Genomic DNA, 12,060 nt, shown 5'->3' with positions numbered 1-12,060 from the left:
CTGGAAATCGACTTAAGCATGTCATTGTGAACGTGAGATCCACTGTTTTGGATCCGTGATTTCTTGTGACCTATATGCCTTGTGCGACTATGTGGGTCCACTTCATCATCCAATGGAAGCTTGTTCCCGAGTCCGGGGTTTCCGATCATCCTCATCAGTCCACTTCTTCTACCGAAGAAGGTCAGCTGCTCCCGGTGGAGCTGGCATCATCCGCACAGTCCTCTGAATCCGATAGGGTTCCCTTCAGCTCCTCGACTGCCCTGAACAGTAGGTCCAATTCACGGATGAATCGAGGGCTCCCTATGCGTAGTGCGAAGTACATGCCCAGCAGCACTACGTGCTCCATGCCGCAGTCCCTCACGACCCTGAATTCGAACATTCCCGCCCGTGTCGGGATGGCCGACACGTGTCCCCGGCCTGGTGGTGCAAGTCGACCCAATAGGCACTGTGCATCCTTGTGGGCCCGGCCTCTCCCGGGCATCCAATGGCCTTCGGCCACGTCATCAAAAAGTACAGCGGCCCACGTTACGCTCGGGGCGCCACGTGGACGGTGGAGATGGTGTCCAAGTTAAATGGGTATTATTGGGTAACCCATTTATACCCATATACAAAAATTTAAGATACCCATACCAATCTATTCATGGGCGGGTATGAGTAAATTTAGTTAAGTGGATTGATTTGCCACTTCTACTCTTGAATCATCATCCCATCTCAAAATATCGGCCTCAACCGAAAAAAGAATACAACCTTGTTTCCTAGAAGGAACAATGCCAAGGTGATATATTTGGAATAGGTAATTATCTGCCTCAAGAGTATGAGTGTGTTTGGATAGGTAATTATTTGAAATATTATTTGGAATAATTACTATAGCACTTTTTGTGATGTGATGTCTGTAAGATAAAAAGATAATTGGAAAGATAAAAAGGTGTGTTGAAAATTGTATTTGTAATGTAAGCAAATTAATTTTGACCATTATTGTGATGTGTACTAATTAATGTAATTAGTACACCGAAACCATGCTAGAAAAATCATCAGGGGTAGAAGGGGCTAGTTCAAGTTTCCCCGGTAACTTTGGATTCTGGAATGCCTTATCCTACACAACGGATCTTCTGTCTCATATTTTGTGTCACTCTCTATCCCACTTTTTATTATATTGCTATTTCTCCTTCATAAACATCATATTTTAATTCTTTTTTATTTTCTTAAGATCCGATAACTATTAATTCAGTACAAAATAAATACAACAGTTTCAAAAAAGTAATATATAAAAGAAAATTAAAAAATACAGTAGAAAATTAGTAAAAAATCTCATTTTTTTTATGCATTTTAATTTTTTGAATTTGTTAAATTTTGTGTATTACTCAATTAATAGTTATTGGATCTTAAGAAAACAAAAAAGAATTAAAACATGATGTTTATGAAGGAGAAATAGCAATATAATAAAAAGTGGGACAGAATGTGGCACAGGATGTGAGACAGAAGATCCTTTGCGCTTATCCTACCTTCTTGTTTAGGGTACTAAAAGTCGTAGTTTAGGCGGTAAAAATTAGGGTGCATGTTGCAATTAACCCTACTAGATACTGTTTGTTTCAGTTAATATGCTGCTCATCAAAGTATTAAGGGATAATTTTAGAAACTTTCCCAGAGGTTTTCGACAATTTCACTCGACTCCCTTGAGGTTTATATAATTACAAAGACCTCTCCTGGTGTGATAAAAAGATAACAATGCCCTTCATTAATTGTCAATTCATTGAAAAACTCTATCAAATATTAAATCTCTCTCATCTATTATTAACCAATAATTCAAACCACAGTCTTTCCCATTTAACTATCTATTCTCTTCCTTCTGTATCTATTTTTCTTTCAAACTCATTTATTTATTATTATCAACTAGACATGTACTGTCATCACTAATAAAATCACCATACATACCAAGCCACCAATACTTACATATCTTGGTATCTATTCCCAATTTTCAATTTTTCATTATTATTAAATAGTTTCCTTGCACCCATTTTTGTTTCCAATTTTTGATAGGTATTATCAAATTGAAATTGTTAAATAACAAATTGAGCGCTAATTTCATTATCAAACTAGATGGAAATAAAGATAGTGATTGTGCTAAAAAAAATAAAAATTAAGGATAAGAAATGGAATAAGAACTAAATATAGGTTATACTGTTATGGTTGTCATGAAAAAATGTGTTCTTGGTATATATTTATAACTATATTGTATTTCTATTTTTGATTTACAATTATTGGTGTTATTCGTATAGAGAGAATTTGATTGATTTTGAACTCTGTGCCAATGGAGTATATTGAATATTGATATTAACAATGATCGTTTAGATTATTTTGTATTAAAAAAGATAGCAATCATGGAATTGAAATTTAGGGATATTGATGAATATTGTTTCGTATTAAGTAAAGTTTGATATTGATATGAAATTGTGGGTATGTGATGTAGAGTTTATAGTTGATACAATAGACTGTATCAGAAATTTTTAGGTAAAAGAGGAATATTAGAACAAAGATAAGTATTTATTTAATGGTGATTTGGATGTTGATGGGTAAGTAATAATAGTAGCAAGTAAAGATAAATGAAATAAAGATTGTAAACTGTTTTTTTTCCTTTACATTTTTGTTGTGAATTATAACTCAAGGGCATTATAGAAATTTTGAGAAAAAGTATAGTCTTTTGGGTCTAGAATGTTACTTAAATAGTGAAAGTAGGGGAGGTAAGTGTAATTTTTAGAACTTGAGGAGAGTTTTCTGCAATTGTTAAAAACCTCAAGGGAGGTATGTGAAATTAATCCAAGTATTAAATTAACATTTCTTTGTTGAAAATGGTAGTATTTCAGTCTCTTATTTTGATTAAGGATAACGATGGGAAAGGGAGATGAGATGACTTGATAATACAAATTGACACATGTTGGTTTAAAATGCTCCTTCATTAAAATGATTCAAATCATTGACCAATATCCTTGACACTCTTAGAAATAAACTATAACACCTAACACCTTGAACAGCATGAGCAAGTTTTTGACACTTCAAATCTCCTCTTTATAGTTTTCTAATAGCTTTTGTAGAATCTAAATTTAAGGTTCTAATAAAAATTAGTGCATTCAGGATTATAGAATTGAAGGGATAAAATAATCACTCAAAATATTTAGGTGGAAGAAAAGAAAATAAATAATACACACTATTATTAAAATCTCAAACAATGGGAGAAAATCACACCACAATAAAACCTTATCGACCCTTTTGGATTCTCTTAAGAAAATACCTCAACTAATATCCTACTTATAACTTATTGAGACTTGTAAAATAAGAATTCACTTGCATAAGAAATTACCAAATAAGACACAAACTCCTAAATAACATAACTACTAAAAACCTCACTCCAATAAATCTAGTAAATAAATAAAGGGGTTCTTCTAGACTTGGTTTATTTTATCAACTTTGTATTTTGCAAATAATTTTCAGCAATTTTTTCTTGATCAAAATACTCATTCATATAAATTCATTCATCTTTAGAGTCACCATATTTACCATCAATATAAGTGCTGAAACATAGAATATCATAGACTGCTTTCTTAGCAAAATTATCACCACCAAATAATTGAAAAATTCCACCGCCATAATTAGTAAAAAGAACTTCACACTATCAATCAACTCTAGATATTTTTTCACTTATAAAATTCAACTAAAATATGTATCTATTTGTGGTTATAGGAGTCGAAATAGAAAACTTTTCATCATCAACCAAATTTTTAAAAAATTCTGCCTATATTTAACAATTCATATGCCTAAATAAAATTTTTATGTCTCTTTTGTCAAGTTTTCTTGGTTTTTCTAGTTGATTAACCAATCAAATCCTTCAATTGACAACCAATTCTTCTCTAATTTCTATCATGACATCTGTAGCAATTTGACAATTCCTAGACCAATCTTATGGTCGAATTCTTCACCAACTACGTATTTCAGGACCAACCTCATGCCTAACTCAATCAACTAAATATTTTTTAGCAAACCCTATGCCTTAATTTTTTGACATTGGAAACGCTTAGGACTAATCTTGTAGTTTGGCTCTGATACTAATTGTAGAATCCAAATTTTGGGTTTTAGTAATAATTAATGTATACTGTAGAGATAAAATAATCACTCAAAATATTTATGAAAGAGAGAAGAAAATAAATAACACACACTATTATTGAAATCTCAAATAATGGAACAAAATCACACCATAATAAAATCTTGTCGATGTTTTTGGACTTTCTTAAGAAAATACCTCAACAAATGTTCTATCTATAACTTTCTCGGACTTGTAAAATAAGAAATTATCAAATAAAACACAAACTCCTAAATAACTTAACCGTTGAAATCTGCCTCTAATAAAACTAGTAAATAAGTAAATAGGTTCTTCCACACTTGGTTTATTTTGTCAACAGCTTTGCTCTTATCCTAATTGGAAATGGCATTCTGATGTTCCACAATGACATTCTCATGTTCCTGTTGCTGCAACAGGAGATAGTGGCACTGGACAATTAACAATTACGCGGATGCACAATTTTCCTCGTCTAAAATCACATGGCAGTAGACACCTCTGACTTCTCATCATCCTCAGAGGAAAACGCCTTCAAATGAAATTTCTTAAAACTTTCTTCAGTAACTTGATCCAAATGATCCATCATTTCTCTTTCAAGATAGTTTTGGGAATCACCAACCTGACCTTCCCTGAAATAGATCTTGTTTTCTATGACCCGAAACCCGACCACCGAGTGTGATCCTGTTTTATTCACATCCAGATTGCTCAGATTCTTAAAACTACAGAACTCTACCACTTTACTCACCAGGCTTTCACCTTCTTTGTCTGTGGTGAAAGGCTGCCCCAAGAATTCTGCTAATCTCTTTGTATGGAAGCAAGGCTCTTTCTTCAAGTCTTCATATCTAAGAAAGAATACTCTTTCAGGCCATTCTATACTTGCTTTCCAATAACCCAACACATGATTCCAGTATGGTCCAAATGGTGAAGCACCTTTAGAGAACTTTTCAAATGCCTCTGTTAATGAAATTCGTGGCACTGCTTCAGGTTTCAGCTTGTTGACAAAGTGCCAACATGACACTAACACATCCTTCGGGTCTCGATAAACATAAACAATAGGGCAGCCTGAAGATTTTGTTGATTCTGGTAAAGAGTTGTAAGGAATGTGAGTGTGCATGAGAGAATTGGGTGGCTTTGGGTTTACAGGATTCTCGGCGGCATATGATTCCAGCATGGGAACCAGTTCATGAGGGTTTGCCGTTAGCAAAGGATTTTGATCGGGATGACTGATACATGTACGATTTGTTATGGAAAAAAGAAGTGCCTTTAACCAGGTTGTTCCCGATTTTGGATATGTGGCCAGGAGAATGTCACTTGGTTGTGCCCGAAAATGTTTCTGGAGAATTAGGAGTCCCTTGAGAACTCTGGTGGGACACCAAAAACCTTGGTACAAGTGAATGTGCTCACTTAACCACCCTCTTTCCCTAGGGAGCACAGAGAGGATTTGATCACTGTCATCTTCTTTTTCTTTGTTAAACAATGTTTGTTCATCACCACCTTCAATGTAGGAAGAAGAGTTTTGGGTCAATGAAGGGATTGCCATGAGGAATTGGGACTTGAAATCTGGAGGCTGGTAGACACTACTATATTTATGATACGAGATTATTGTAAATAAGATAGTTGGATTAGTACATGTGCAAGCTGGCAGGCTCAAAATTCAATCATTCTTGCGAATTTGACTAGGGGAACCGCAATAAAAGAGAGGGCGACAGAGAAATGGACCTTACAAAGAGAAGAAAATACTAGCATCCCTCTCCTGCATAAGAACGTGTGATGGAATCTCAGTAAAGATAACAACAAAATTTGATGGAAGCAAATAGATCGCTAGAACAGCAAATCTACATTATCAATATGCACTAGCCAGCAAGGCAATCACGTGGCCAGCAGGAACATTTCTGCTTGAGAGCTGAAATGGCAGGAAACAATATAGACATGGCTGATGGATACCTTTATGGTAGGAAGCCTTTGACCGTTCCTAACGTAGGCAGCCCTCAGAGCATGACACGTGTATTTGTAAAATGAGGAGCTCACGAACCGTTATGTTGCAGTGGTAACACCCGTGGAGATAAACCAAACAAGACGTATACGAATGCAGCCTTTTTTCCCCTCCAATTCCTCCGTTCACTGTGCATTGTTTCCCCACTGCTTTATTACATTTAAAAAATTGTGAAACTATAATTTTCTAATAAAATTAATAATAACATACCAACAATATATACCCATGACATAAATATACTAAGCAATTATAAAAATATTTAGGATTATATAGTTACTTTAGAAGTTGCTCCCAAACACCGTGCAACTAAATTTTTCATTCAAACTAATGATAGTACGAAAAAAAAGACTAATTAACGAAAATACGATCTCGAAAAATTTTTAATTCACAGTCGCAATATGTGAATTCGTGATAAATACAAAAAAGTATGGTACTTTGATCATATAATGAAGGAAAACCATAAAGAGCAGGTCATTTACGGGAAAAGTTTTCATTAATAAAAATACCAGCTCTTCACGGCTTTCTTATCAGTCCTCCAACGTATAAGCAAAGTGCCAATAATTAATTTAGTAATTTTTTCGATTTATACATAATTAATTTGTTTTTTTTTTGCATTTTCACAAAAAACAAATGAAAATTTTTTATCAGAAAGCACAAAAGTCAAATTGATTGGTCTAAAAGGGAAAGGAATAGCAGATGTGTACAGTACTTGTATTTCACGTTCGAAATGCTACAGTGCTGTTTTTGAAAAACATTCTCAAAAACATCTAATTCAAACGGAACCAATTTTCATTATTTAAAATACCAAATCTGTGAATGTGTTTTAACTATTATCCATTGATATCCTAAAGTATCATTTTTCCATCAAATACCAGCTCTTTAACACCCATTTTTCCATAAACAAATTTATTTATCGGATAAAATAAAAATATACCTGTTTTTCAATAAATAGCTATTTCCAAGAAATAACTGGTATTTTATTAAAAAACGGGTTTATTTTTATTTTATCCCATAAATAAATTTATTTATGAAAAATGGGTACTCTGTTCTTATAATAGAGGAAAGCCATAAAGAGCTAGTATTTTATGGAAAAATGGGTACTCTGTTCTTATAATAGAGGAAAGCCATAAAGAGCTGGTGTTTTATTGGAAAACAAGTATATTTTTATTTTATCCGATAAATAAATTTATTTATGAAAAAATGGGTGTTAAAGAGCTGTTATTTGATGAAAAAATGATACTTTAGAATACCAATCGATAACAATTAAAACACATTCACAGATTTGGTATTTTAAATCACAGTCTTCATTATTTAAAATACCAATCTGTGAATGTATTTTAACTGTTATCCATTGGTATCCTAAAATATCATTTTTCATCAAATACTAGCTCTTTAACACCCATTTTCCCATAAACAAATTTATTTATCGGATAAAATAAAAATAAATCGGTTTTCCAATAAAATACCAACTCTTTATGGCTTTTCTCTATTATAAGAATAGAGTACCCATTTTCCTATAAAACGCCAGCTCTTTATGGTTTTTCTCTATTATAAGAACAGAGTACCCATTTTCCCATAAATAAATTTATTTATCGGATAAAATAAAAATAAACCTGTTTTTCAATAAAACACCAGCTATTTATTGTAAATAGCTATTTATTGGAAAACGGGTATATTTTTATTTTATCCAATAAATAAATTTATTTAGGGAAAAATGAGTATTAAAGAGCTGGTATTTGATGAAAAAATGATATTTTAAGATACCAATGGATAACAGTTAAAACACATTCACAGATTTGGTATTTTAAATAAGGAAAAATCATTCAAAGCGTCTCTCACATTTTACAAAATAACTTTTTTCGTCCATCGCTTTTAAAATTGTAATTTTACGTCATTTACAAATTTACATTGGTCAAATTTGGTCCCTACTTAGATTTGCGACTAGTTTTTTATCGGAATTCACCACGTGCCTTGCACAAGATCATATTTTAAGGGCAAATTTGTCAAATCAAATTTTATATAATTCGATTCATAATCCATCACATTTCATAAAATAAAATTTTTCGTCTTTCACATTTTTCAAAATGAATTTTTTCATCTTTTATTGATCATGTATGTGAATAATTTTTTTAAAATCCATGTATATATTTATTTGATTTCACTTGAACAGTACGAATAGCATGTGAAATCAAGTAGAGATATATCACACACTATTCGTATTGCTCAAGTGAAATCAAATAGATATATACATGAGTTTAAAAAAATTGTTAGTTTTTCATTTATATTCATTTTCTTTTACTCGAAATTTGAATATAAAGAAGATATTTAATTCTAAATATTATCGAGTGTTTATATTGAATTAAATTTGGATAGAAAAAGTAAACAAAAGAAAAGTATGACAAAAAGAATTGATTGGCACTTTCAAATTTTAACACAATCACAAGGCAAGTAATTCAACTGTTAGTCTTAAAAATGTCGAGTAGAAATTTCAGATTTAAATTGAAATTTGTTAGAACAATTATAGAATTCAAGTTAGGACCCATTAATTAGATGACCTTATTATACAACTCAATAAATAAATTATTACGAAAAGAGAAATGTCACAAATATTGAATAGGTTCAAATGGTGAAATCATATAAATATATACATGGGTTTCAAACAAAATTATTAGTTTAAAACCCCTATATATATCTATTGAATAGCATGTGTATAACTACGATTAGCATGTTTAGATGAAATCCAATAGAGATAAATTACATGTTATTCATACTATTCAGGTAAAAAATAGACATATACGTGGATTTATAGAAAAAAAGCTATTCGTATACATGATCAATGAGGGATGAAAAAATTCATTTTAAAAAATATGAGGGATGGAAAAATTCATTTTTTGAAATGTGAGGAACGAAGCAACTCATTTTGTAAAATGTTAGGAATGAAAAAATTCATTTTGCAAAATGTGAGGGACTATGAATCAGATTATGTAAAAATTTGATTTGATAATTTTACCCTTAAAAAATGATCACATGCAAGTCACGTGGTGGATTCCAGCAAAAACTAGTCGGAAACCTAGGTAGGGACCAAATTTCGTCAATATGAATTTGTAAGAGATGTAAAATTACACTTTTAAAAGCGAGGGACGAAAAAATTCATCTTGTAAAATGTGATGGACGTTTTGAACGATTTTTCCTTTAAATAATGAATATTGGTTCCGTTTGAATTAGATGTTTTTGAGGATGTTTTTCAAAAACAGCACTGTAGCATTTCGAACGTGAAATACAAGTACTATACATATATGCTATTCCTTTCCCTTTTAGACCAATCATTTTGACTTTTGTGCTTTTTGATAAAAAATTTTCATTTGTTTTTTGTGGAAATGCAAAAAAAAAAATTTAATTGTGTATAAATCAAAAAAATTACTAATTTAATTATTGGCACTTTGCTTATACGTTGGAGGACTGATAAGAAAGCCGTGAAGAGTTGGTTTTTTTTTTATTAATGAAAACTTTTCCCGTAAATTGCCTGCTCTTTATGGCTTTCTTTCATTATATGATCAAAGTACCATACTTTTTTGTATTTATCACGAATTCACATATTGTGACTGTGAATTAAAAATTTTTCGAGATCGTATTTTCATTAATTAGTCTTTTTTTCGTACTATCATTAGTTTGAATGAAAATTTTAGTTGCACGGTGTTTGGGAGCAATTTCTAAAGTAACTATATAATCCTAATAATTTTTATAATTGCTTAGTATATTTATGTTATGGATATATATTGTTGGAATGTTGTTATTAATTTTATTAAATTGTTTGGTATATTAGGTGCAGAAAATTATAGTTTCATAATTTTTTAAATGTAATAAAACAGTGGGGAAACAATGCACAGTGAACGGAGGAATTGGAGGGGAAAAAAGGCTGCATCCGGACATGTCTTGTTTGGTTTATCTCCATGCACGTTACCACTGCAACATAACGATCCGTGAGCTCCTATTTTACAAATACATGTGTCATGCTCTGAGGAGCTACCTATGGTAGAAAGGTTCCTACCATAAAGGTATCCCATGGCTGATGGATACCTTTATGGTGGGAACCTGCCTATGGTAGGAATGGTGGCAGGGAGCGACACGTGTTGGGGGCAAAACGGTCCAAACGGAGACGTTAAAGTGATGGTGAGCGCGTGGAGAGGAAATGTTTTTCCTTTTTCTGATTTAGGTTCATGAAAGACTCAAAGCCTCAACATGAAGAAAAGGGGAAAAAATGGCAGCTTGAAAGTTTGAATCCAATAATCTCACAAATATTTAACCAACTAGTTTTGTAACCCGGTTCGTTGAACGGGAATCTTTGAAAATAATAAATTATTTAGTCAATTTTAATAAAAAATGTCGATATAAAATACAAACTTAAATGTATATTTTAACTATAACCTTTCTAAGTATATTACTAATATGCGCATTGTAAAATAAAGTATTCTTATATATAATTTGAACAATCTAATTTCAGTAAATAATAAATTTAAAATGAAAAAAAATAACAATTGGACAATAACCATAACATTCAAAAAACTGTTGAAAATAAATAAAAAGTGCAGTAAATAGTATCAAAATATATTCTACTCTTCAGAAATCTTGTTTTTGTTTTTCTTCGTTTGAACATTCTCTCTCAATTTGTCCGTGCAAATCAGCATTTATTGATTTCCATTATCAACTGCTGATAGCAGCAGGAAATAAAAAACGTAGTATAAGAAAATAAAATGATTTATCGCATTTCCAAGATTGTGTTATAACAACACGTAAAGATTATAATTTAACGAATAAAAATAGTATATTAAATCTACCTTCTCATGCAAATCTCTTTTTAATAGGATTTTCCTTCTCTCTGTGGTTTTTTGTTTGAAACCCTTCTGATGAATGATTCATATGAAGTGTATTGAAGTGTTGTTGATTAGAATCATCTGTTATACTAATTGAGATCTGGGAAGAAGATGCTTCAAGTTGGTATTGGTTGTCGGTTCCACCAATATGATAATAATTTATCAAAATTAAAGGCAAAAATATTATGTGAGATATAATATGTGAAATATAAGAGAAATTTAATACTAATTCAAGATATATTACTAATCCTATGTGTTCATAAAAAAAAAAACAAAAAAAATTCAAGACATATTACTAAACTTTTACAATTGAAGATCAACATGCCTTTTTAAAAAATATATATATTGAAAGAAGATGTACCTGATAATCAAGAGGAGTGGAAACCCAAAATTGATGTTTTAATGTGTCAACTGCTTGCACTGAAAATACCTAACCATGAATTTGATACTTGAAATCAATATATTAGAGGCTATATGTAGTGTAGGCATAAGAAATAAGAATTGATAAGAATATAAAAAGATATTGATAAGAACATTAAATGTAGGTTTATCTTGATTTAAATTGTTTAAAGTACGTAACTTTGGGTAAAAAATAAGAATCCTATAATATTAAGAATTCTTATAGGAAATAAAAATGCGTTCTCAAGACAGATTTTACCTATTTTGAAAGACCACCTCAACTATATCAAGTCCTTTAAGCGCATGGACTCCGATGGTGTGGGCCCACACACTAAATACTCCCCACCATCTGAGCAGAGATGTATTGTGAATCCTATAACCTAACAATGAGTATAACCTGCATGTTTTGGTTAACAACGACCGGGTTTATAGGAATTTACAAATCCGTGCTCAAATAGGAATTTATATTTGACCGTACAGGTCAAATATATATAGTTAATTGGATTCAATTAACTTTTTCTTTTCCAAAAATTTCGTGCTATGCACTATGTCTTGATAACGCACTTAATAATAAAATTTATTAAGAATCTTATTTCCAACATCAGATATTGACTTCTGTTATTAATGGTTCATTTTGAAATTAGTTACTTTTTTACTTCTTCTAGTGATAATAATTCTTATTTACTTCG

The 12,060-nt window shown here is 31.5% G+C and overlaps 1 protein-coding gene across 1 annotated transcript; it reads right to left on the bottom strand.

Annotated features, from left to right (window-relative positions):
* Positions 1-4,584: 4,584 nt before the first annotated feature.
* LOC113757913 (flavonol sulfotransferase-like) lies at positions 4,585-5,680 on the bottom strand. The gene has a single exon (XM_027300979.1). The coding sequence runs from the start codon at positions 5,646-5,648 to the stop codon at positions 4,587-4,589; it is 1,062 nt and encodes a 353-aa protein (XP_027156780.1). The 5' UTR covers positions 5,649-5,680; the 3' UTR covers positions 4,585-4,586.
* Positions 5,681-12,060: the final 6,380 nt, after the last annotated feature.

Source organism: Coffea eugenioides, unplaced genomic scaffold (assembly GCF_003713205.1).
Source record: "Coffea eugenioides isolate CCC68of unplaced genomic scaffold, Ceug_1.0 ScVebR1_3418;HRSCAF=4626, whole genome shotgun sequence".
NCBI classification, from domain to species: Eukaryota; Viridiplantae; Streptophyta; class Magnoliopsida; order Gentianales; family Rubiaceae; genus Coffea; species Coffea eugenioides.
The sequence above is the reverse complement of the archived record's forward strand: the minus strand, read 5'-3'. Positions and strand labels throughout refer to the sequence as shown.